This window comes from Nothoprocta perdicaria, unplaced genomic scaffold (genome assembly GCF_003342845.1).
Source record: "Nothoprocta perdicaria isolate Ctin4 unplaced genomic scaffold, notPer1 scaffold_54, whole genome shotgun sequence".
Taxonomy (NCBI): Eukaryota; Metazoa; Chordata; class Aves; order Tinamiformes; family Tinamidae; genus Nothoprocta; species Nothoprocta perdicaria.
This window is the reverse complement of record NW_020455799.1, coordinates 3,137,227-3,164,354: the sequence shown is the minus strand read 5'-3', so window position 1 is coordinate 3,164,354 and position 27,128 is coordinate 3,137,227. Positions and strand designations below refer to the sequence as shown.

The 27,128-nt window shown below is 42.4% G+C and overlaps 1 protein-coding gene across 2 annotated transcripts in view; it reads left to right on the top strand.

The window, feature by feature from the left end:
- Positions 1 to 27,128, top strand: part of RPS6KC1 (ribosomal protein S6 kinase C1) — a 77,921-nt gene that overhangs the window by 17,887 nt on the left and 32,906 nt on the right. For both annotated transcript variants that reach the window (XM_026048385.1, XM_026048384.1), the window contains exons 6-9: positions 966 to 1,025; positions 1,876 to 2,238; positions 15,254 to 15,372; positions 20,481 to 20,573. In XM_026048385.1, the coding sequence (XP_025904170.1) occupies positions 966 to 1,025; positions 1,876 to 2,238; positions 15,254 to 15,372; positions 20,481 to 20,573 (635 nt within the window). The remainder of the gene's footprint in view (positions 1 to 965; positions 1,026 to 1,875; positions 2,239 to 15,253; positions 15,373 to 20,480; positions 20,574 to 27,128) is intronic.

The following is a 27,128-nucleotide window of genomic DNA, read 5'->3' as shown; positions in this document are numbered from 1 at the left end:
CATCTTCTCCCCTCCTCTCAGTCTATGTCACGAAATATCACTGTCCCTTTTTTCATAGAAAGTCAGCAGCTGCTTATCTGTTTTCGTTCTTGTCTCCTTTTTCCTCTTATTCACCTTAAAGAAGCTGTTAGCTTTAGCAAAGTGACRTTTCTATTGCACTTGGTGGGAAGTTGCATGCCTTCCTTCTTCCCTTTCATGAATTGCAAAATCCATTTACCTCTGGAGCTGCAAAATCTAAAATGAAGTTTGAATCTTTTTGAATCTTTGTCAACTCCTTGCTACTGCCCCATAGAATTTAAAGATAAACCAGGATGCTTTATCTGATGATGCGGTAACATCTTGACTCAACTGGTAATACAGAGGGAATCCTGTASCAGGTTTTAGCTCAAAATTTCCTTTCTCTGTATGCAAACAGCTAAATGTCTTGAACGTTGTTGCCTACTTGTTTATTACTTCAGTGGGTCCATGTGCCAAGGTGATAAGACAAGCTGCTACTTGATATCCAGGTGGCATTGCCAAATTGATGGCTCATTCCATATGTCTCATGCAGGATACTACCCTGGAATGACATTTCTGAGAGTGAAAACTGGCATTTTTTTTCCTAGTGTGTAGGTGTTGGTCCCAGCTTTCCAGGTTCTCCAGTTTTAAGTCTCCTTAGTTGTAAATATCAGAACAGTGAGAGACGGGTTTTAAAGTGTTACTACTGTTGAGTTTGGGTAAGTTGACAGGGTACATGTCTTGCTTTGATCAACTAAGGCAAGAAGAAATGACAAGTCTAATACCACTGCTACAATTGTAATGGCTTGATACCAGAATTAAGATCTCTGATAGCTAGTCTGAGAGCAGTTTAACGTTATGTATTTTTACCTGTAGTTCATGTCCTTTTATTTTTGGTGCTAATTGCACAGCTATTCGGTTATGCTAAAGGATGTCAGCAACACTTTTGTCCTTCTTGTTCTTTTCAGTTCGGAAGGATTTAAGTGGGCTTGATGATGTGACACTGACCAGCCAATCGGAATGTGGAGGTGAGATCTGAGTGTTGCTTCTATTACACTTGTAGCATTTAGATTATTATAAAGTCATAATTATGTGTGAACACTCTTTGTGGATGCTGATCCTTACTGAATGAAGTGGTGTAGATGTGAAATGCCTTTTCTGCCGCTTAGGCAAGAACATCACTGCTAAGTTGCTGTGGTTTTGACTGCCAGTTTGCAATAAGTGTGTGTGCTCTCAGTTTATGGAAGATGCAAAATAAAATACGTTAGCTYACSTCTTTCACTGAAACTTGAGATAATTCATTTTACCATGTATTGCCAAAGAAGTAAGCTGTACGCATTAGCTGTGAGTAGCCTTGGGTTATGTGATCATGATAGATGTGAACAGTAACTGCTGTGTGAATTCTAGCTCCCAATTCAATATATTTGTGATGCTGTGCCTTACCAACTAGTAAGCTGACTGTAAAACAGAACGTAGGGATTCTTGTGATAGTAATTTGACTCCTCCCGATTCTCTTTTCTAAGAGTATGCACCCAGGGAGGCTCATAATTTCCTGCAACCCATTAGTAAGTGGACTTTGGAAGTTTAATATCATAGTTGTTTGTCCCCTCATTTCCAGTGCTACACTGAAGGGAAGGTCAGGGGATTTTGTGGCTAACTGAAAACAATGCATCTTCAGGTTCTCAAGAACTGGGTTTCTAACACAGGYTTGCATACAGGGAAATGGAGTGCAAAATGTCAGGAAGCTCAAAAAAGAAAGTTAGGATGTTTAGTCTTACAGTTTGAATTGGAGCTGGTGTTGTAATGAAGAAGCTTGGAGGCTGCTATGGTGTGTAAGAAATCTAGAGTTATGGATGTTCTTCTGATTTACACTTTCAGGACTCTCCAGTGACAGTGACCTGATCTCTCTGACAGTTGACGTAGACTCTCTTGCTGAGTTAGATGATGGAATGGCATCCAACCAAAATTCCCCCACGAGAGCCTTTGGTGTTGGTGTTTTGTCCGAGTCTCCAGCACAAAGCGTGGTGGCATCTGAGCAGGAGTGGAGCAAAACTGAAGGCGAGAGGGAGAGTCATGGTTTGTTTACTGGAAGCTTAAAACCCAAGCCTGGCAAACAAGATTACTTAGAGAAGGCAGGAGAATTGATAAAACTGGCCTTGAAGAAGGAAGAGGAGGAAGATTATGAAACTGCCTTCAGCTTTTATAGAAAGGGGGTTGATCTGCTTCTGGAAGGGGTTCAAGGTATGCATCTTCTCACTGTGTTTGCCTTATCTTTAGTTATGAGTATTTGGTTATGGCATTTCCTCAGTTAGCATCTGCTTAACTGTGTTGCACAGAAATGATGTGATGGGCAGAATGGTGTGTGCTCAGCTTTCCTGTGCTTGATTGCTGCTGTGCATATATGTGTGTGTGTGTGAGAGAGAGAGAGAGAGAGAGATGTTTCTCTGTCAGACTGAATGATAACGCAGGGGCTCCTCCTCTCAGTGCCAGGTATCTCCTCTCTCAAAACTCCAGCATAACCTCAGACTTGCTGGTAAGTAGCAGAGCACTACTTTTTTTTTCGTCTCCCCTCCTTTATATAGGCAATGCCTAATACCTAGGCATTAATTAATATGTGGCACTTGCAGCACTGTTGAAACATTATTTAATTTACATGGTTAAGTGAGAATTAATTATCCCTATTTTACGCATGGGGAGAGGCAGACTCAGGTTAACTTTCCTATCGCAGCAGGATTAGAACTATTYTTGGCTCCCAGATTCTTGCATGTTCCACTGACCTGTTCTTTTYCTAGCTAAAAGACACATGCAAACTTGCATCTCCACACTGCTTTAGGAGAACAGCATATTAAAAACAAACAACCCCCCCTGAACTCCCTGATATGTCAGTGTATGTCTGCAAAAGCTGCTGTTAGCTTCGTGGGTACAACTTGCTACAAACTCCTGTGGATTCCTCTTAGTCTTTGTTGGAATGTCAGTTGAGGAACTATTCTTTTTCTTCTTCTTTCACCTTTTGGCTCTTGAGAATCAGGAGTGATAGCTGCATTTATTTGTATTTTGTCCAAGAAGAGATTAGAAGTAATAAGCACAGGAAAGGGTTTGTTCTTTCCTGCAGGGAACTCGGTGTCCGTGTGTTGTCCTGCACAAATCRGACAGGGAGGATTAGAACCCTGGCTGTATTTGCCAGTATGTGGCACATAGGTGTTATGCTGCCCTAGAGCTGAGCTTCAGAGCTAACGCACCAAGAGATGYAGAGGCCTTTGCACTGCAGACACTGAACAGTTCTAGGACTTAAAGTTACCTGCTGAGCTGGTTTAGCAGGGGCCAGTGATAGCAGTGGGGTTGCTGGTTGATGCTTGTTGTAGCTTTTTAGTAGGACCTCATCTTGCCCATGTTACCAATGTGCTTTTCACTCTTGATGGTGAATGTGTTGGCAGACTGTCAGTAAGCATGTTGCTTTTGAAGCTGTGATGTCCTTATGCTAATATGTTACCCTACAGCTGTGGAGGGCTACACCTGCGTGCATGGTAAGGGACTGGCTCAACTTGTTAAACCAGGGTGAGCAGAGCCCTTAGTTGCAGTGGGGAGCCTGTCCTGTAAGGACTCTTCATTGACTAGCTACTCATCCTGCTGCCTCACAGGCAGAATATCAAGGAGTCTCAGCAGTGTGTGACTCAGCCCTGTTTGTTTCTCTGAGGCTCAGACATTACAGTGGGAGGCTATAACACATTTGTGGTAGTGGTACCTATAGAGATAGGGCTTCCTCTGTGGATGACGATGTGTAGCTGGCACTTGCACATTCTGGATAGCCTGTGACATTTAGTCCTTACAACACAAGGGAGAGAATAATCAAACTGAATTGCTTTTCACCYGGCGTCTTATCCCTTGGGAAAATACAAACTAGCCTGTGTCCAAGTCAGCTCTCTTTTTTTCTCCTTGCTCTCTATTACCCTCTGTGGCTGTGGAAATGGARAAGAAATGGATGGTCCATCCTCTGCTGAGCTCTTTCCTGGATTTGGGTAGATCCAATTCATCTTGTGTCCTGTTATTTCTAGAGCTTCTACAAGCTGGCAGGGAGGTTCTGGTGTCCTCCTCATAGTGAGCAGGCCGATTCCAACCACAAATACTTTCTAGTTATTCAAGACTTTTACTCCTTATAGGCATCTGTGTGTCACTTTTTAATCTATGTGTCACTTTTTTAATCATGTTTAATGTTGAAACATAAATATTCAATATCCTATGTAATAAAAAGCCTGAAATCACTGTAGCTAATTAAATACATCTAGTTAGAGTTTTCACACAAAAATATGCCTRTTTCGAAGATAAGGATGATGCAGTTGTTAAAGCATGTTTCTGGTCTTGTAACTGATGATTTCAGACTATTTTGTGTAAATCAGCTCATCTGTGTATAAATATATATAGTTTACACCGTGTTTCACTTTCAGGTATTAGTGTTTTATCTTACTCTCATATAGAGTGGAGTGAAAGTGGCTTTTGCATGTCAATACATGCAATGTGGCAATACATATTTTTGCCACATGGTGGCACCAAGCAAATAGAAATAGACACTAAAAACCTGAACTCAGAAAATGTAGGCAGGGAACCCGGAAGAATCCTTGTCACTTGTCTGTTTGAAACTTGCCTCGGAATTGCCTCTGGAACATAACCAACTTGGAGGGGCTTTTCACTTATCTGAGACGAGCTTCTTGCCAGCCACTCCTTTTGCTTGCTACAAGGAGATCTTTTTATTCCTTAAGGCTGGCTTATCAACACCGTGTATGGGTAAATTTATTACTGCAACTCTGTAGACTTGTTCAGTTTGAAGTAGCTGGCTTCTGAAAAGGCAGTCGGAGCATTCGGGGCCCTTTCAGTTTTGATCCCTTTCTTAGTGGGTGGCACGTACTCAGAGGAGGCAGCGTGCTGCATTTGCTCACACCGAGGGAGCATCTGCCTTGACTTGGTTGTTACCTCTGGGTATATGCTCTCAGAAATGTGGTGCTGTTAAATATACACGTGTGAGCTACCCGTGTATTTTCTTCTGTTGCCTCTTGTAGTGTTTGAATTCTGAACCTCTTAATGCCCTGCTTACGGTCCTGCCAAGAAGCCTGGTGGGCCGTGACGTAAAGGCCGGCTGTGCGGAGAGGCTGTTGTGTAACTTGCACTCCGGACATCTGCTCTGTGAGCGTCTTAGACCTGACTCTGCTCCCTGTGTGTGCTCCCTGTCACATGTTGGCACCGGGCAGGAGCAGAGCAAGCTCTTGACATGGGAGCAGAGCCCTTGAACTACCCATTCCTCAGGTTTCTTAGTTTGATTCATTACAGATCCCTCTCTTATCCAGTGAGAGGGAATAATAGCTCCTGTTTCCTTTTTCCTCTGACTACCTACCCATTCTGCTGCCCCTTTTGCATTTGAGTGTGTGCAAGGCCAGAGCTTTTAGAAGGCAGGTCTGTAATGGGCTGTGGGGTAGTGAATTAGAAAATGGTCAGGCAATTCTTTAACCTTCTGGAATTCAAATCTTTCAGCTTTTTAAACGTATTAGAAGGTAAATATATTAACTGCTAGAAACCTTGACTCACAACTAGAATTGTTCCTTTGTTTTATTGGCATGTGACAGCACTTTGAGGTCAATGTCTTGCTTCAGGCCCAGTGGTGGAAAATACACTAACTGATAGCAAGCCACCAACTTCTAGTCTGCAAGCCAACTGTATGGTGTGCAGAGCTAGTGCTTTCCCTCACTGTGCTGCAGAACATGGTTTGTGTCGTGTTTGGGGGACAAAAAAACAGATTGAGAGGCTGATATTAGGGAAAAGAGTAAAGGAAGGAATCCCTACTTGTTCACTGCTCTTTTTTCTACCTCCAACTGTTCTGGCAACATGAGCTTTGGTATAAATGGATAGGTTGGTATAAATGGACATTATTATAAGTTGTCCATTTATACCATCTTTGGTATAAATGGACAGCTTGTATATTGCTGGTTTTCAGGAACTTCCAGCATGTGATAAAGCAGGAGCATTTCGTAAGAGAGCCAGGGACCTTTCAGCAATATGGTCAGTCTGTGCTGAGTAGAGAAGTACCAGATCTGATTCGTAAGGTTAAGCAAGTAAAAGTGCATTAATTGCTACTGCATTGCACATGAAGCTCCATGTTAAGCGTTAACACCTSCACAGAGACCATCCATTTAACTTGTGATAGATTTGGGGCCTTTGTTTTCATAGCAGCTACAGTTGGGTGCAGTGAATGTTGATCCTTTAAGGATCTGGGCAACATGTACTTTGATTGAAGAATGTGCTGCCTGTTAAGCCAACTTAGCAGCCACAACCTGTATTTTCCAGGTATCTGTCTTTTGCTTTAGGTGTCTATGATTTCTAGAAAAGCTGTGGGTGTCTTTGGAAGCAGCCTGCAGAAGTCAGTGCCATGCTACTTTATGTTATTTTTGTGTTTATCTAGTAAACAGAGCTGAAATAAAAATTACAGAAAACGCAATAAAATGACTTTGACTTTTAACCCAGARATGCATCTACAGTGAAATAGTGAGAGTACTTTGGACAATTAGATGATATTTCTGGACATTACCAAAAGCAAACTGACTTGTATCTAATTCCTGGGATTACGAAGGAATTTGATTTGAACCTRTGATGAAGCCAGGGCTACAAAAAGGAGCCCAAAAGACGGTGCTTCATGAAAGGGGGAGAAAGAGCCATGGCTTTCACGGCTGTTTCTGGCTTCCAGAGTGAAAGCACCTTTGCCTCTTGGTTGAATGGTGCTTCTGAAGCTTGTTTCTGTTGCAACAAAATAGTTATTTTGTGTTCCTTTCACTTGTTAAATTGGGTCCAYTGAATAATATGTAAGGTAGAAATCTCTTAGGTAGTTAAACAGCATCCTCTGCGAGGCTGTGGCTACCCAAGAGCTGTCTCATTACAGCTGCTTTTGAGGARGTGGCAAACCTGGCTTTCTAGGGGTGTTAGGGCCCCCTGGCTGGATGTCGGCCGAATCCAAATGAGGAACTTTGTGCTGATGCTGTGTGGTCAAGGTTGTGTTGGAGAGCTGAAGGACACTGGGTTTCCGTGGGCTGGGACACACAGAGGGGATGATGCATCAAGCCCTGTTTGGACAGGGTTGTCCATACAGTGCTGCCTCTCTTCTAGTGCCTTGTACAGCCATGATCTTGTAGGCCCTGTTTCAGTAGCTTAGGTGTCTGGGAAGGGCTTTTCTGTTGACTAGTTACCAGGTTAAGAAAGGATGTTTAAAATTGTAGTTTGCTTGTGTATGTTATAATCACACTGTACTCCCAGTGATGCTAAACCCTGTGTTAGTGTGAGCTGTGAACTGCTTCTGACTGGTGTGTGTTGACTTCCAAGGCCACTGTAGAGAGCTTCAGAGCAGACTTGTGCCATAAGATCATCCCACAGAATATGGGATGGATTACCCTGAGTAAAGCCATTCTCTATGCAGGAGGACTGGGGGTATACACCTCATCACAGAGGAGCAGCAAAACATGACACCTCCTAATAAAGGCAAAGTCTGTTAACATGCAAGGACAGCCACATTCTTGTATATAAATAAATATTCAAGGCAAAGTCTTCTTTAGACCTTAAGATTTCTGTGTGCAGAGGGGCTGATAAAGGGCTATTGTGGGCTATTGTGATAAAGGGCTATCTTCTGGCTAGCATAGAGCCTTGCCCTACACGTACAGGGGACTCGTAGCAATGACTGTAAGCAGCGAGTCATGAAGGATGCAGAGATGACTCTGCAGTACATAATGKGACTGCTAAGGAACAAGTAAGTATGTGACAAGATGGGCTTWAAAAAAAAWATCTGTTAACTATGTCATGGAAGAACAGCTGGTTTTRCTGGCTTGATTTATGTGACCTTTCYAAGATATTTGGGATTGTCTTTATGGCAGCTTTTTGTTGGGCTGCTGCTAAGGAGCTTGTGCAGGGTGCTCTGCAGCCTCTCCGAGACGCCTCTTGCTGCTGGCTTTTCAGTTTTGGGGTTTCAGGCCATCAGTGACCCTTCTCCTCCTCTGAGCAGTGCAAATACAGTATTTCCTGCAGTACTCCATAAAGGTGCATAAAAAGAACATACGGGTCGTGCTAATAAATATCTATATGTTATAGTATACTCTATGTATCTGTATATTAGCACAATTGATATATATTAGCGCAACATATATATATATAAATATATATGTCATAAAGATCTGAGATAGGTGCTCTACCATGAGACTATGAGGACAATGTCATGATTCCCTTCCCCTCACTCCCCTAGTGAAGTTGTTCTTCATTTTGCCATATTTTAATCTGCAAACAAAATAACTTCTAATTTCAGGGGTAGGTGTCTGTGTCCCTGGGCATCCTCTGCCCTGAAGCAGATAGTATTTGTAGCTGCTCATTCTTAGTCAGACTGCTCCCTTAGTTAAGGAGGGAGACTACAGGGAAGTTTGGCAATGTATTTCCTCTCTCTTGTGCTGGTGGCTTGTGTTTTATTTATTTGTTTATTTTCTCCAGAGAGATATTTAGGTAGGTGATGTAAAAATCTTAAGCCTTAGGTTTGCTGCAGGATGCAGAGTTGCTGACTCCACAGAAACTGAGTATCTGCGTGTGTCTAGAGCAGCCTGCATTGAAGGAGGCGTGTGTATAAAAATATAGATATAATTGTTATAAAGATGCTCAAAAGTTAGGAGGAGGATTCATAGGTGCCCGCTCACTGTCATGCGTTGCTTCCTCAGCATGTGTGGTTTCATCTTAGAGTTGCTTCTCTTGTTTGGAGTGCAGTACTGTCCTGAGCCTTCAAAAGGCGGGAAAGAATAGGTGTGAGGAATGTCGTGCATCTCAGTCATTTCTGATTAGTCCACAATTTGTGGCTGGGTGCTGTTTGAAGTCATCTTCCTCATCCTAAAAAAAAAAAAAAAAAAAAAAATTTACCACAGTGATCTTAATCTTGGGGTTATATCTTAATATTTGGTGTAACTGGCTCCCTCTGCAATGTAAATCACTAATTTACGTTACAGCATACTAGAGGTGACCAGCTCGCGGGCTTATTTTGCCATTCCAGAGTGCTCCCTGCTGCTGAAAGCTCTTTCCCGGATCCCGAGGTGTCCAACTACCCCAGCATCCGCTGCGTTTCGCTCCTGTAATTGGTTGAAAATAAAAGCTTGCCCACTCTGCTGCCAAAGTTTGTGGGGGCCCGTTCCTAAAGCAGCGGCTCTTCCCTTTTCTGAAGCGTCGGGGTTACAAAGCTGTGCCCGGAGTGGTCACCGATTCGTGCGGGCCTGAGCCGCATTGTCCCTTGCCGTGTGCCCGAGCTTTTGTTTGGCTGCTGTGGACAAAGGAGGCTGCTTCCCATGATGTAAGAAGTGTTTGCCCTAAGAAGAACAGAGGTCCTCTTGAACCAATTAGGCAAAAATAACAGCTGGGCTACCCACTAATAAGGAAGGTGCTGCTAAACCTCTTTTCATTGTGAGAAGAAATAAATCTTTTAAGGCTTACTCCCTTGCATTTTTATAGAGAGCGATTCTTTGAAAAATTCTGCAGTCCAGCTGGGTGATATGTGCAGGAAGACTGTGAAGAAGATAAAGAAACTTTTAAAAATAAAAAATGGTATTATAGCTATTAGATTTGGCAATTATAAATGTGTCATTGAAGATTTCAGTATTTAGAGAAAGTTTTACTGTTTAAATTGTTAAGTGCACGGAGTTTAGGGCTGGCACAACAGGCAGTCTCCGGCAAGTTCCTTGCTCGGCCCGAGGACAGGCCTTCCTGAAGCACGTCCCTTCTGATGTGCTCTTAGACAAAGGCAGCCCACATGTATTTTTAGTAAGAATGAGAGAAAAGCGGGAAGACTGGGAATGAGGAGGTTACGGAGAGCTGGGAAAAGTCGGGCTGCCTTCAGTCTTGCCCGCTCCGTGGAAATACCTTGGAGCAGGCGAAGCAGTGGGTACGGTGGGAAGCACCGAGGTGCAGGGGCCGGGCGGCCCTTCCCCAGGGAGCCTGTCCTGCGCCCTGGGGCCGGGCAGTGGTCACGCACGGAGCGAGGGAGGGAAGAAGGAAGACTCCTGCTGTAGCATCCCGCGTGGCTCCTACCTCCTGGGGGTTGTGAACCTGTGGTGCTCCACATCACCACATGGCAGCGGCAAGTGGTGCCTGGAGCTCTTTGTTTCTCGCCGTCCCACAAGTCCGGGTGACTTCATTGCGCCCTGTATCCGCAGAGAAGCGTTAACCTACCGCTGAGCTCCGCATGGAGCAAGCTGGGGAGCGCTTCTCCGCACTGGTTTCTCTGCGGTTCTTATCTCACAGGTCTGGTCGCTGTTGCTGTGTTTATTGTACGTGGTCCCCTTTCACTAGCTTTTTGCTGCTAACATTTCAGCGTAAATCATTTTCCTGTGTGATACAGTTGTAGCTGAGCTGGCAGTTGAATAAGCAGCCAAGKGAGCTGTTACTTAGCACCTCAATATTGGGGTACTTAATTTTTGAAAGATATGTGCCCTTCCGAAGAGCCACAATAGTGTGAGTAGAAAACTCTTTATAATCTTGCTGCTTTCCCAGGTGCTGCTGTTATTTACATACAGTAGGAACAGTTTCTTCTCTGTCCTTCTCACTTGAACCAGTGGTCCTTTGGGAAAGCAAGCAGGCGAGTCAAAGATRAGCTCAGGAGCAGCAGAATTCGGATATCTGTGGCTTCTATCAAACTTTCAAGATCATTTGCACATTGTAAGGAACACGTTACATTAGAAAAACATTATAGCTGAATCATCCTTAGAAATAAAAATTAAAGAACAAATTTTAAATCGTTGGCTGCTGTTTTAATATCCTGGCTCCTGTTACAGTGGTTAGTGGGTGGCCTGGTCAGCCCTTCCAAAGCCAATTTTCGTTTTAAGTCTTATTTTCCTTTTTTTTCCTTTTCTCTCTCTTTTTTTTTTTTTTTCCTTTTCTTTTTTCCCCAAAAAGGCAAAGCCTTTGGAAAATGAGGGAGCATTCTGCTTGTGTAGATGAAGGCTTATACGTGCAATAAAGTAGCTGCGGAGTTTTTATATTCTGTTTGCAGTAGTAGTAAACAGAGCATCTAAAATAACCACTTGCACATTGCAACAAACACATCATCATTTGCTTAAAAAGAGTTATAATTACAGTTGACGAAGCATGGACACCATAAAAAATGCATTAGTTTGGCTTGACACATTAATTACCTGTTTTTGCAGATGTTTTTATATATTGTTGTGTGAACGGTTTACAAAATAATTACAGGAAAGTCATATGGAAAATAAACTAAGTGGGTGGTTTCTCGCCTTAATATTTTCATTCATGTGGATCTGTGTGYGGCACAGCTGCTCCGCAGCAAATGCGGAGAGGGAGAGAGACGGGGATCTTGGGGGGGGCTTTATTCTAAGGTCTCTATCATCTGCATTGCTCCGCTCTTACATCTCCCTTTTAGCAGCAGCAGTTTTTAAACATGTAAAATGACATTGCTGATTTAATCCCAGTGATCAGGAGGGGGAAGGCTTTTGATCCTGATCAGATGAAACATAAATCTTCTAGTATCTAGGAAAATAAATGAAAAATCAATATTATTTTAAGCAGGATGAGCTTTTATGAGCGGTTGTAAAGATTCATCAAAGGCTTTGACACAGTTTAAACATTTCCTGTTTGCTGCTTTTTAAAGAAAAATGCCTTTCAAGTTATAAATTATAATTAGAGGTACCTCTTTAGCTTATTGTAGGCCAACCATAAAATGGAAATAAGTCAATATACTCGCACAGTATTTATTTGTAATAAAAGCCATTTGATTTAATTTTGTTCATTCTTTTAAAGGTACCTGTCTTGACTGACTTCAAAACTATTATCTCTTAACATATAAATGCAATAAATATTGGCTTATTTATATGTGTGTGTATATGTGTCACAGCTTTAATATGTTTTCTTCTGTGTCTTAAAATTGTCCTAATGGCTTATTTATTTTTTTAGGACTCTTATGGCCTGAAACTTAGTGTAAATACTAAAGATTTATTTTTTTAGTTTAATAAATTCTGTATCATTACTCATCACCCTGTGTTAATGAGCAAATAGTTTGTAAATTCTTTTTAACAGATTATATGGGGAAGAAAAGTACGAGGAAAACTGAAGTTAATGTGAAAATAGGGAGAAGACAGGCAGCTCTGCAGGGATGTCCTATCTTGTTTGCCTTAATTACCCTGAAATTACTGAAGCACTGGAAAAAAAAGGCAGTAAACATCCCTGTTAAATCATATAACTAACAGTTAAGCAGTGTGTTTGACTTTTATGATAGTCTTAGACGTTAACACAGCAGTTTTCTACCAGTTTGCTTGAAGAAAATGATGGCTAAAGAGTTTAATGTTGCTGTGCGGATGACTTGTTGACCCTGAGCAACTACCAGTTTGTGTGTCTAAGAATGTGGATTCTCACCTGTGGATTGGCACAAGGAAGTTTTATGTTGCAGTGAAGTCCAATGCAAAGATGAAAGAAACAGTTTTTATTAAAATGTGTTGTAGTTTCTTAGAATGTGACTGCTTCAATTGCCTGCAGATAAAGCCAAGTTCTAGTTCAAACAGGTGATTTCCTGCCACCYCCACCCCCCCCAAATGGGAATAATACTGACATTCCAATCTAGGGACATTTCAGCAGAATCTGGTGAACTGGAGGTTGATAAAAGAGATGCTGGAGTTGGCGGAATGGTCTCCTTTTCCTTTAGTAATTTCTTTTTAAGAAGCTGGGGCATGTCCTTAATACCGTAAGCTGAAAATGTACTGGATTTTTGGCAGTACTTGATGTGGAAGAAGCTGGACAGCTCCAAGTATTTACTGAGAAAGGCTTTATATCCCTCTCCAAGGAACTAAAAATCACTTTTCCGCTTTCCTGCAAGACAGATAATAAGACTTGCAATAGATCACTCGGCAAGGCTGGGAGGAGAGCTTTGGTCTTTTCTACTTCTTCCCAAGGGTGTCTCTGTGGGTCGGTCTTGTGTGTTTGGGTAGGTTCTAGTTGTTATGGGGAAGGGGATTTATTTTAGAACTAAACCTAATGATATGGATGTATGTGAAATGAAAGAGAGCTTCTACCTTCATCCTTCTGTTTCATTGAGTGCTCACTCCACAACTCTAAACATTTATTAAAACAAGGGCAATTTTTATTCCTTCGTGGGCAGTGAAGGAGGAAACAGCCTTGCTGAGCGTCTGAGATAGATGAACTTTGTTGTCACCTGCGTTTTCTAGAAGGGCCTGGTACTTAATTTCCCACTGTTGTGCCATAACAAAACTATGCTAGATGAAGCAACATTGGGATCCACCTTCCTCCTTCAGGCATACATTTTTCTGTCTTAAAAGTGTCTGGGGAAAATTGAACAGCCAGACAACATGCTGCTTCTCCTTTAATAGCACAGTTTCTGTTTAACCAAATGAGGTGAAGGGAAGGATCAGACCCTTATGCCCTTTCTGTGTCCCACCACATTCCTGAGAGGTGCATGCATGTCCAGCCTTACTTTGTGTGTGGCTGACCACAAGCAGCGCAACATGGTTAGAAGGATGTCCATGACCCTAAACACGGACAGCACCAACAGCCCCCACCCTCTTACTAAGCACAGCTGCCCAGGAGAAGACCTCTTGCTCTGGAGTGGGGTCTCTGGTAATGGGCCCACACACTCCTGTTCCCTCCAGTGTCCAGCTTTGGATATTTTGTCCTAGCTGCCAACTTGGCTTGAAGTCTGGTGGTGTATAATGCATACAGGGAATAGAGAGCAYGCCTGAGAAAAGAGTGAGGAATAGATTTTACAAGGGAGTTGAGATAGATTGTGGTGGTCCAGTGAAGGACTCAGCCAGACACGTGTGTGGATCAAAGGTCTCCTTACACAAAACTGGGCCATTTAATTCCTGCCCCTCTTTCCACATGCCTGTTCCACCCTGAGCTGCCTTGACCTCTCTCTTTCACCATCTTTGATCTTTCCACTAACGCGCTCAAGATGTTTTTCCCTGTTCCTGCAGTAGTGAAAATGTCCCCCAGTAAGTTTTGCGTGGTCTCTCAGTCCCCCTCAGACATCCCACCAGAAGTTTGCTCATTTGTATTAGACTCAGTCTGATAACCCACAATAATTTTGTGTTTGTCTTATCGGTTCCAAAGTTTCTGGTTGAACTTCCTCAAGGTTACACACGGTGGTTCCTGCAGTGACCCATCGATCAACGTCTTCCGAGTTCTAGTCTGTTTTACTGCCTCTGTTATCGGCTTTGTGTTAGGGTTTGTGTATCTCTGTGTTTAATTTATTACCTCTTCTGTTCCTTGCCTCGTCTTTTATGTTGAATAGCTGTTAGATATCCTCAGAGATGTAACTCGTTATCTGAGCATGGGTTTGTGAAAGGTACTGGGTTGCCCCAGTTGGTTCAGAAAGCTGTCACAGCCCAGGATAGGGCTCTGCAGGTCTCTCATGGCACGTTAAGGCTGGAAGGGGCCGTGGGTGCCATATAAAATCCATGTTCAGTGGTTCTGAATCTTAGGATAGCTGTCTATAAGCAATGTTCAGCACAGTATCTGGAAATCCTTACAGTAACAACTGTGGCTCGCAGCCCTTTTATTTTTACCTGGCTGTTGACTGTCTGGGCCTTTGTCATCACAAATGGAGAATGAAAGGCTACTTTGACCAAACAGTGCTCACAATGTGAGTGCCTGAACATAAATTCTAAGATTTAGAGGAAACATAGAATTTGCACTATACTATGGTATTTTCCTCTCTTGCAAACTTTTGGATAAATTAAGCATAACATGGAGGATGTTCAGCCATCTGGGAAGTGAAATTGTTGGTGTGAGCACTTTTTCTCTTCACGTGCCACCCTGAACCACGCAGGAAAGGAGCAGTCAGCATGGGAAAGCTGTGAGGGAGAGATCTTAGTCTCTCAAATGTTGCCTTCTGTCTATTGACAGTATTTCTGACTTTCCTTTATTGTTAGGGAGAAATATGGGTAAAAGCACGTTTCTTCACTGTGTCTTAAGTTCCTCACTGTATCTTCTGTAATTCTTTTTATGTTTGCATGCAAAGTCTGTATCAGTAGTTTGTTTTGGTTCTTGCTTTTGTTATCACAGGAATGTATACCAGATAGAAGAAAATCAGGTAAGTATTTGTATTTAGTTTATAATAAGATTTTAATTTTATTTTTCATATACCTTTCATATATTTTACATACTTCACAGGTCTGTGACTCTATAAGATACATATTTGTAGGATTGTTTATGATAAATAATGGTTTCTTCCTCTGTTGAGGTGAATCGAGTCCAACTCGTCGAGAAGCAGTGAAAAGGAGGACTGCAGAGTACCTTATGCGTGCTGAAAAAATCTCCACTCTCTACCATAAACCCTCTGAAGATGCATCCATTTCTATGGTAGGTTGTATGTGTTTTTTTCCTGAACCAAAACTTGATATAATTCAATTGTTTTTTAACAGAGTGTATCCATACTTAGTGTTTTAAAACCTCTCCAATAGAAGGTCTGAACAGTATTTTGTTATTACACTTCTAACTTCTACTAAGTTGCTAGTTGGTTTCCTTTCACAGCACTTCATAGCATTACCAAGAGTACTCGCTTAGTCCAGGCCTGGGTTTTTAGCTTGCTTTCCTTCTACCTTGCAGTGGCTGATATAGGCCTTTTTAGAAATGCTAAAGAATTGAAAGGTAAAACAATCAAACAAACAAAACCTCCAGAACATAACATTTCTTTTTGTTCCCAAGGAAGATATTGCTTGGTTCTGCAGGGAGTAGAAAGGTTGTTGGTTTCTTTAGCCTTGTGGATAATGTTTTTACCAGACCTGAGTGAAACTCATTTGGGAGTTGAGGGGGGATAAATGTCTCACTAAATAAATGGTTAATTGAGCAAAGGTTTTCCTGATTCCTTCAAATACCTGTCTTGTTTGTGTTCGAGTCAGCAGCAGCTGCTTGATTTTTGAGGAGTTTCAGAAGCAATCCCCACCTCCTTAAGAAGCAATATCCTTATCTTTACTCGTACAAAAGACAAACAAAGCCTCTTCCAAGGCATCTTCAATAAATCTTTACTTTGCCCTTCCTCATCCAGTTCCTTTGGGACTTACCTGTTATTTGGATTTTACTGCAGCTTGCTAAACAGTGTGTGATTGTCAGTGACTGCTCCTTCTTGTAATAAATATAAAAGTTCTAAGTTCCTCTCTGTTTACGTTTGTACCGGCTAAGGATAAAAAGGACAGAAGATTATTGCTTCTTATTTTGCACAGGTCTGGAGTACTTTAAGGAAATCACTACTGCTAAAATATAAAGCCTTATGAAATCTAGCTGACTAATAAGTAAATTAAAATAGCAAAATCACTGATTTTAAAGCATTTTTCTATGATGAGACCACATTTTAAAGGATGTTCCAGATGAGATATATTCTATGGGACGTGGACTCTTGCTGTTGCTGTGAATTGTACTTTGAACAATACAGTACTTTGGGCTGATATGTTCTCCTAGTAAGTAACCTTTCTTTGGGTCAAACACTCCTGAAAATGAGGAAGAATCTGTACTGAATGAAAACTTTCATATGTTTGGGAGAAAGAGAAAGGGAAAAAAAAATCACGAACAACCTGTTTTTGTTTTCTTATAAGTTAAAAAACTTGCATCTACACAAAGTGATTTTGGGAGCATATTCACTAGTGGAATCATGCAGATATTTTGTGTGTGATCCTCCAAAAAAAGTAAGTCTAGAGGGTGCAAGGTTAGTGTGTGTGCATCTTTGCATGTTCACTTTGCATTGGGGATGAGGCGGTTTGTAGCTGCCATTTACACGCCCTTGGTCATGTTGGGGCAAGGCTGTTGTGTTACCATTAGCATCTCCTCCTACGGGAGGTCGTGCTGAACGAAACCATTTCTTGTTCAAATGCGAGTGCTTTGCCAGGATATTTGTGTGTGTTTAAGTAACTGTAAAATGCCTTCTCTGCCATTTTGATCAGTGCATTTTATCTGTTTCTGGTTAGCCACACTGGAGAAAATCCACCGGGGTAGAGGTAAGCCCAGAAGTGCAGACTGAACTGCTGTCCTGCACCCCTCGGCCTTGCAGGGCTCCCAAAGGCTCTGTCTGCCAGCCATGTGCTGAGCCAGATGAAGCAGCCTCAGAAATCTGTGCCTGGTAAACATACCCCCAGCCACCTGTTTGTCACTTGAACTCCAGGCGACCGTAAAGCAGAGCGGGTTATCCCAGAACCTAGGGCCAGAAATGCCAGGCCCTGGCGGCTTGGAAGACCAGAGAAGGACTTAGGATCTCCCTAGGGGCTTAGGCCTCCCCTTTCAAAACTGAGAGGCAGAAATTATCCTTGATGCCATGGAAACCAAGCAAAGAACAATGGTAGTCCGTTACTTTTCTTGCCTTCAGCAAAAAGCTGGCAGTGTGGCCCTCGAGCACAGCATCCTTAGCAACCGCCTCTGTGGCCGCAAGTCTGTACCGGGAAGAGAGGAGCTCTAGARGAAGGGCTTGGAACACTCGGGGCGCGGTTAAAAAAAGGTTGTGGACAGAGGRCTTAAGGATGAAGTGAGGCTGAGAAGAAGCCCAGGGAACTCGCGCAGCTGTGCCTGACCATGAACTGGGACCTCACTTGACAGGGTCTTGTAAACAGTGAGAAAAAGCTTTGCCATGACCCGTAGCAGCAGGAGATGTGGAGGCATCTGGAGACTGTAAATAGAGATGCGCTGCTTTTGGAAAAACAAGCTGCAGCGAACACTGCCCTCCTCCTCCTCCTCTGGTGTGGCACGGCAGCCTCAAGGGCCTTCTTTATTGCAGACCCTTGAGAACACTGCATAACAGTGGTGGCAAGCCATTTTGCAGCTACTCAAGCTGTGTATTTTCTCCTGTAACTCTCTGTGAAGAGGGACCTGGACAGACTGGACAACGGGGTAGTGAGAAACCTTACGAAATTCAACAAGGGCAAATGCAAGGTCTTGCACCTCGGGAGGAATAACCCCAGATAGCAGTACAGGCTGGGGACTGACCTTCTGGAGAGCAGCCCCGCAGAGAGGGACCTCGGCATCGTGGTGGATGACAAGATGGCCATGAGGCAGCAGTGTGCCCTGGTGGCCAAGAAGGCCAACGGGATCCTGGGCTGCATTAAGAAGAGCGTCTGCAGTAGGTCGAGGGAGGCGATCGTCCCCCTATCCCTCCTCCCCAAAGCCCTGGTGAGGCCACCTCCGGAGTCCTGTGTCCAATTCTGGGCTCCCCAGTAGAAGAGGGATGTGGAGCTGCTGGATGGAGTCCAGCGCAGTGCTACGAGGATGATCACGGGCCTGGAACATCTGCCCTGTGAGCAAAGGCCGAGTAGAGAGTATAAAATAACCTGAGTATAAAATAACCTGAGAGTATAAAATAACCTAAAAGCAGAGATGCCGTGGAGATGGGGATATGATAATTGCTTCAAGGTAAGAAGTGACTACGTAGAATACGTACTTGAAAAAGCAGTCTGTGAGCAGTATTGCTGACTGTGCCATCACTGCTGWTATTTCAGAGAAGGACTCAAATGTGGGTACTGTTGTATTTCAAGCTCTTCAGACATGATGGGAGAAAAAGTCTGACTCTTGAGCATTTATTAGACAACTGTTAACTTCTGTATCAAATTATTAAATTAACTTGGTTGAAATGCTATGAATAAGAGAAGATCTTAGCAATATAGATGTTATAATGGTTATAAAAAGTAATAGCATGCAGATAGAAGTGGAAATCTTTTATAGTGGTCTGGAGGATTTGGAAAAAAAAACTATTTTGTTAAATATTTTCCTTTGAATACTTTTGAAGTCTTGTCATGAGTAAACTGTGCGTGACTTTCTGTTTCAAAGCAAATACTTCATTATTGCAGATAAATCACACACAATTAAAACAAAATACAGCCCACCAAAAGAACCTCCTATTGCCCCTCCAGTACTTCACTGGAACGTGGAACCTAAATTAGATCTGCAGCAATAACTTCATGTATGGGTTTTTTTTCCCTTCATATGAATATCTTTTCTTTTAATTGATGTCAGTGTTCCTGTTCTGCATTCTTTAGTGACAAAACTCAGATGATAAGGTGTAAGACCCAGACAGATAAACGAAGATGAATAATAAACTCTTTGAAAWATAGGGTCTAGTAGGTGAACACAAAAGAAAAGCACCCTTTTCTCCAAGCTTCTTGAACATKTGTTTTTGACCTTTCTGTTGAACTTTGCTGACAAAGCTGAAGTAAAAATTGATTTTAGGAAAGAATCTGGAGGAAGAGAAGGTGGTGGAATGGCAAGATAGAGTGGGACCAGGGGTGGGGAGTATTCAGGAAAGTGTTGAGTGCGCTGGGGAGAGCACAGTAAAAATGTTGGAGGGGAAAGGGGAACCAGTGGAATATTCAGTTTGGGATACTTATTTTTTTCCTGAGAATTTCTGATCGTAAGGGAAAACATCTTTTTTTTTTTCCTGATGCATCCCAAGCATAACTGTTAGCAGTGAGTTTCCTTTGTGTAAGGTTTGCTAAGTATTGCTTCAGGATGCTGGAAAATCAGCTAACCAGTTTTTGCCTTTCAGAAACCTAAGAATCAAGGAGTTTCACCTTTTTTTAACATTGTGCAATAGAACTGGGCTTGGTGTGGCCAATTTACGTCGAAAAAGTGTTTGGCATTCAACACCTGTTCAAATGAAGTTATCGTATTTGTGAGAAAGAGATTCAGATCTGTGTTTCTGGTAGAAGCTGCCTGCTGAAATTTTGGAGAAGGATCTAAGGAATTCTCTCAGTTTGCGACGGGAAACTTCTGAAAACGTTTGTTAAAGTGCCAGAGTTGTATGTGATGCATAAGAGGCAATCGTTTCTCTCAGAAGACATGCAGGTGAAATATTGTTCCCTCCYCTGACATGAAGCTTTGAGTTTATTCTGAGAAATTACAAAACATAACATGGACAGAAATTAATGCCCATTCACTACTGGAATAGTTTTTATGGCTTAATTTGTAGAATAATAATATACTGCTGTCTTTCTCTAAGGCAGTTTTGAGATTTGTGTTGCACACCTTTTTATTAAAGGCATTTCCTAGAGTTCACCAGAGAACAAGGTAGCCTTGTTTATAATTCTGTATTTTATGTTCTTCTAACTTAAAAAGGCTCTAATTTGTTCTTTTTTCCCTCTTTTCCCAGTGATCTCTGAATTATCTTGTAGCCAGAATACCTATAAAGCTTTCATTGATTATTGGGATGGGGTGAGAATTCAGCGATTGATTGCCAAGTTTCATTAAGCACAGCAAGTGTATAAACTAATTATTTTTTCTTTTTAAAGTTTTTGTTTGCAGTGTTATCTTGATTTTATTTACTTGCAAGTTGCTTTTTTTCCGCCACTAAGGACAAACAGAAACTTCTCCTTTCATCTTCACTCTCTCTGATTTATGATAAATTTAGTTTCCTTCGGCCTGGCATTTGCTTCAGCAGGCAGTCTTCCTTCAAGTACCACCCTGATTGATGTATAATCTTTGATATCTTCCATTAGCCTCCAGGATCACTAAGTTCAAGGCCCTCTTGGAACCTAAGGAGCCCTGCCGAGGAACTGAAGGCCTTCAGAGTCCTTGGGGTGATTGACAAGGTAATTCTTCAGTGTCTCTTCAAGAGTTCAGTCATAAATCGACTGCATGCTGACATTTTGTCTTTGAAGCTGTGGATCTTAAGGATATGAAACAAAAGGGGAAAATGACTCAAATGCATCTGCACTTTAAAATAACAAAAGTAGAAGAAAAAAGGCTTTTATCTAAGCAATTCATGTAAGGTCATGCAAAATATATTTGAGCTAAAGGATAAGGTACATGTTTGGTGGCATTCAATATGATGAGGCCTGTTTTTTGAAAATGAAGTCATGGTTACAGTGTGGGGTAAGGACGAGCTGCTGTGTTTTCAGTTGAATAAACTGGTGGATTTTGAAAGGTAGAAGGGTAAAAAAAATCCTACTTTTGAACTATCACTTGAAATGGGGGAGGGAGGACTATTTGTTCTCCTTGACTGAGATCTGGAGCCAAGACAGAGATCCAACGATAAAGGAAAGCTTATTTTTGACTCATGCAAATAATGTCTACCAAAATCCCAGGGTAATATCCCTCTGTAAACAGTAAAGGACCATACGGATTTTTTTTTTTTTCGAGCCTAATTAGGAGACCAGAAGAACTGATGCATTGGTTTGATAATGCTAATTATCACGTTACTGAGTACTTTTAAGATGATACATTATGCTGCCATGTGGCAGTGTCTTACACAGACTGTAAAGACWCATTTCCTTTTTTGTTGTGCCGTTTTCCTTGTGTCTTTTTGACAATTCCTCATGTTGTCCCTGGGCTGAGCATAGCTGGTGTCTGGTCAACTGAACCCTGTGTAACTTGCCTCAGAAAAACTGCAGCTGGTCTCCTAGTTATGAATTTTCCCTTTTTTTTTGTTAGGCTGCACCTGGCTGTGGGTGTTTTTTGTTTTTCTTTGCCCATTTCTTTATGTAATTATGTGCATAAGCTGATAACTTCTCAGAAGGCAGTTAACTATTATGGCTATTTTCATAGCACATAAAGATTTCTCAGCTCTGACTTCATGTTCCTCGTGTCTTCTTTCCTCTGTTGGAAATACAGAATGTAGCCAGTATTTCCTCTGTATATTTCTCAAAGAGCTGGGATTGAAAGAGCTCCTCCCCGCTGGACTGGTGGCCGCTCGCTGGGTGGCTGTGGTAGGCATGGACTTGGTGGAGTGGCCTCAGGCTGCACAACTGTTGCAGATGAACAAGGGCCCTCAGCCCGTGCTGCTCTGTTCTGTCCTTGCGCAAAAGCAACGAGCAGCACCTGGGAAGGGGATGGATCAGAATGGAGCTTTTGGAGTCCTTGGAGCTACCACATCTCCAAGATTTTCCTAGCACCATGCTAGCAAACATCCCAGRTGTATCCAGGGCTTGGAACAGAGCTGGGAAGAATCAGGATTCTGGTGGGGATAGAAATACAGGTCTTTGTGTCTGAGGAGTGTTCGGGTAGCGTAGYCCTGTGTAGACAGCTGGTATGCTCCATGTGTAAACAATGTCCTAGGGGTTGGAGTTAATGTTTAATTACTGCATGAAAAAGGAGCAATATTCTTTCAGGCATCTTTGTACTCTGCGAACCTGCTTGCAGACTTCTTGTTGTGTTTAGTCTTACTCCGAGAGTGCTCGCTTTTATCATGTGTTTTTAAGTGTTCGTAGTGTTGTGAAGCAAATGAAAAGCTAATTTCAGTCGGTACAAGCCAGAACGTTCTAAGGATGTTTTATGTGGTTTTATAATGTGTACACAAAATGCATGCAAATACAAAGCATAAGGGTGCACATGTACCTGTGTGCCGGAGATGGTGCCTCTCCCTTTCATTTAAAACAGTCTCACTTGCTTCCTCACCACCAGCCCTGCTTTCTGCCTCTCTCTGCACTGGCACATACCCTAAGGCTCAAATCCTGAAGAGATGCAGATAGGAGGGTAGGTTTCTAAAGCAGGGGCTCCGACCGGAGCGTGGTGTATGACGTAGYGTGTCCTTGGAAATGGATTCTGATTTCCAGGGCCAGCACTGAAGACACGGTGCTTTTGGGCACAAGGCTGTAACCGATAATGAATCATACAGGATTTTGCCCCAGAATAATCCTCTAATCCCGAGGAAGCTTCTTCATTTGCCTCAGAAAGTCGGGGAGAGGGTAGGAAGGAACCATTGGCGTTTTGACTGCTCTCCTGCCTTTCTCTGTGCCAGATGAGCACACTAAACAATAAATAAACTTAGTAAAAGCAGCAGTGGTTGGTTTGCAGACTTGTCCCAGTGCTGTGGGACGCCCAGGGCAGCACCTGCCTGCTCCAGTGCTGGCCTGAGAAGAGCAGCTGCAACCTTYGCTCCGTCAAGTGCCGGAGGGTTCAGTGCCTTCCCTGGGCGTAACGCTGCTCTCTGTTCTGCCTTTGAAGCCACTTGAAGTAGTTTGAGCGGACTTACTTTTCACAGATAAAATGCTAGTTCTTCCTTGAAAGTCTGCCTTTTTCAAGCTATTTTATAGCAGGCAAAATTTTTAGACTTAATTTTATCCTGAGTTATGGAGAGATGCCACCTTTCCCTCTTTCTCTGCTTTCCAGTCTTCTGTGTCATCTGGATAACTTACCMGTCTCTAATCATTTCCAGAGGATTTAGCCTTATAAAATTCCTAAAGATTTTGTGTAGAAGAGAACCCTTATCCATGCCTCTCCTCTTACCCTTGTGCTCTCAGGCAAAAAGCTGTGGTATAAATCCAGCTATTTTGAAATARATCCCAGCGGACCTATGTTTTGCTGGAGGAAATCAGGTTTCTTAAATGCTGCTGCTGTGTTTGCTCACTTCATCGTGCCAAAGATTAACTAGCTGGTGTTTGTAGGTATTTTGTACGTTTATTATGAGAAAAGTCATTCTGGGCATGGGTTCCTAAATACAGAGGTTTAATCTAATCAAAAATGTGACTTTGTCCTACACCTGCTATGGGCTCTAGGCTGTTGCTGATAGGCAAGCGTTGTTCTCTTGGCATCATCAGAGGTACCACACTGAAAATGGGGTWATATCTAAGTATTTTAGCTTCGATTGTCACCAACCAGGAATGATCAGTTATTTTTATCAGTTCCTGGGCCTTAACATATAAAAACTTCTTTTTTGGAATACCCGGAGATTTTTGCTTTCAAAATTTATCTAATTAAAAATTGGAATTGCAGATTCTATGCTGTGTCTCTGCCCTAGGCGGATCTCCTTTGAAGCTCCAACTGGCCCCTGAAGAAACYACTTTGTTGCGGTGCTGCTGGATCCCTTCACAATGCTGTTTCAAACCCAATTCCTTATTCTTCAGAACCCTCTGTTATTTACATTCATTCAGTTTAATCATTCATCTTGAAAGCCGTGTGTGTTAAGTAATAACCCTGCCTCCGTGACCGGTGCCGGCCTCGTGTGTCCTCTCCATCCCCTCCCTGGTGTCCCACCAGGCCACATTGTCCGCGTTGGTGCCGTGATTGTGGTTGAGGTGACACCGCATGGAACAAAACGCTGTCACCCGGGTCTCACAAAATTGTTCAGGGGGCTGCTGAGGAGGATCTGAGACATAAACAATTTYTTTATGAGGTACTGGACGCAATGTTGTTGATTTTTATTGCAGATTCCTTTTTGAGGCCCTTGAGCTGCCGTGAGGTGTCGTCACTCTGATGCTAATGGGCTGGGATAAACTGGTCCGAGAACTGACCCAAGTCAGTATAATTATYTAAGAAATGTGATTGCTGCTTACCTCCTTGATGAGCAGAAGTGCAAAAAAAGCACAAATATAAGGGATACAGGTGAAGTTCACGTGTGCAGTTTGTAGACCTGTCACTGAATTCAAACAAGTTGTGGTTAGTTTTAATGGGGCTTGGTCAGGGCGTAGGAGAAATGATTTTTTTAATGAATGCATGTGTTGCCCAAGAATATTTAATTCTGCTGGACCTATGTCCTGTTAGAGTTCATTACAAACTCAAGTTGAAGGCATTTGGTTTTGTTGGGACGTGAAAGAAAGTTGCGGTTATGGAACAGAATTGAGCATAGCTGATGTTTCCTGCTGCCTGGCTCTTGAGTCCATGCTGCTGGATGAGCTTCTTTAGATCAACCTATGGATTTGAGGTAGTGTGCATGTGGRAGGTGTGGAGAAAGGGTAACTAATTAGCAGCGCGACTCGTTTCAGACCTTCATTGCCACTAAGATGGACAGAAAGAGAAGCTAGGGGAGCGTGTATTATTAAGAAGTAATCTGACAAGCTGGTTTTGCACCTGCAAAGACAGTATGCTGGAAGATAGTGGTGGCAAAAATGGTTTAAAAAGCTGAAATTGAATAGTAGCAGTAGCAGTAGCAATTAATGGAAATGATGAAACTTTTGAGAACTTCTTTTGTTCTCTGATGGTCCTTCGATTTCCTAAGTGACTTCCCAAACCTACAAGATCAAACCAGAGCAATCATCATCAGAAGAGATTCCTTGGGTCACTGCTTCCCTTTCCATACTGCCACAGGATTACCTGTAAGGACTGAAGTCTCAAAGAACRAAGCTTCCTTGACTTTCAAACCAGTCTGTTTTCCAGATGAGAGGCATTCATTGCCTTCTCCCCAACCCTCAAGCACCTCCAACACCTGCCGCCCATCTTTCCATTTATACCAGCTTGTATATGGGAGTGTTTTGGTTCTGTAAATCYTAATTTCTCTGTTGTTTCTGACTCCACTAAAATTTCATATAACTTTAGTGAATGTTTTGTTTCATCTAACTAAAACAGTCCTAAAACTGAGTAAAAGGCAGATTTTGCCTTCTCCTTTATGAAATAAAAAATAAAATAATTGAATCCTCCAGTACCGACTGAACTATATGTAAATATTCCATCTTCCAGAATTAAAAGATTTATAGAGACATTTCCTTTTAAACTAAAATTAGATGTAGTTTTCTTCTTAAATGTTAGTAGGTTGTTCAGTACTTAATCAATGCTGGGCAATTACTGTGTATGTGATGCTGACTGGTATTTCATATTGTAACCTGTGTTCTCTATTATAACCTACCAGATACACTTTCTAGCTCAATTTTTCTTGCTTATTGTCTGTTCTTTAGTTTGCTCTAAGAACAGARGCTTTTCTGTTACAAACCAACTAAAATTATTTAAAACCATGAATTTGAATGTATGCCGCTTCCTTGGGTATTTGCAGTATTTCAAGCTGCAGGGTTTGTCTTTTAAGTACACTATTCCTGGAAGTCAGAGTACACGAACTGTAAATTCCTTACAGTAATGGTGTGAAAGGAGGAATAATTGCAAACTGAAGATAATTCATATTGCACAGGTTACAAGGATAAGCAATAATCACATTTTTCATACATGTTAGCCAAATGTAATCTCTTTTTATAACGACAGAGGGAGACGAGGGGAGAATCAGGCTGGTGTAATCTGAAAATTGACAAGAATAAATCTGTGTTAAATAGATCTTTTAATCCTGCTAGCCTTGACAGCCAGCACAATTGAGGAGCACAGGGGGATCCGTTCCCTCTTCTGCCTCTTTGTCCGAACTATTGGCAGTCCTCTGTGCTCAAGCCCCTGCTAAGGTTTTCCTCAAGTCCCGTTCTCGGATCAGGTGAGCAGCTTGTCCCTGTCCTGATTGTACATCACCATCCGTAACCAGTGATATAAACGCAAGGACAAAATCACGCATGATCAGCCGATGCCTCTCTGGGTTTGTAAGACTTTCTGTTAGAAAGTCTATCCTGTAATAAGAGTGCATCTGATCAGCAGTTAAGGACCAACAGTGACCTACTGGTGACTCTATTACATGATGTGTTTTCAGCGTAGAACAGCAACTTAATGAGAAAATGGAGCTGGTTCTAAAGGAGTCTGGCAGTGGTGGCATATCTTCAAAACCGAAGGGATCTGGGACTGCAGTAAGAGTTCCTATTCCATTTTATTTGATTAAGCATGAGCAATTTTCTAACCTGTTTTCGTCATCTTAAGGCAACATTTTTTCTAAGCAAACATGTTTTGATGTATTTGTTTTGATTAGCATTAAGCCTTTCTCAAGTAAATAAAACAGCACAGATACGTTCTGAGCCATATCCTGAAAGTGTGGAGTCGAGAAAAGCAGCGATGTTAAGTGGTGGGTGGGGGGGAAAACAGAAGAGAAAGGGACTGGGCAAGGCAAACGCCGGCTCTGCGTGGGAGGATTGCGTTTGTATTGAAGCCTGGGTCTGCGAGAGAGCAGTGCTCAGAGCAGCTTTCAGTTCTCCCAGGAGCGTCCCCCGTGACCTTGGCTGGGTGCTCTGCAGGGCCGCTAATGGTTCCCCACGTTCCCTGCTCCTGGTGCCTTGCCCGTTGCCTGCCTCTGGGTTTGTGCTTCCCCTTATGCTGACTTCTGCAGTCTTCCTTGGCGCTCTCATCTCAGGGCTTTGATGCATATGTTCTGAAGGTGGCCACCGTGACTTTGGGTGGCAGCAGATGGTAAACCTTCAGGCTGCCACCGGCTATACTGGTGTTAAGTTGGAAACTTAACGTTTGATGAAGAATCAGTAGTGCATATGAAAGAGCTTTTACTGCAGAACTATCTTTTAATTAAAAAAAAATTAGCATACTGAAACATTTGCTAATTTCTGTGCATTTAAAGGGTC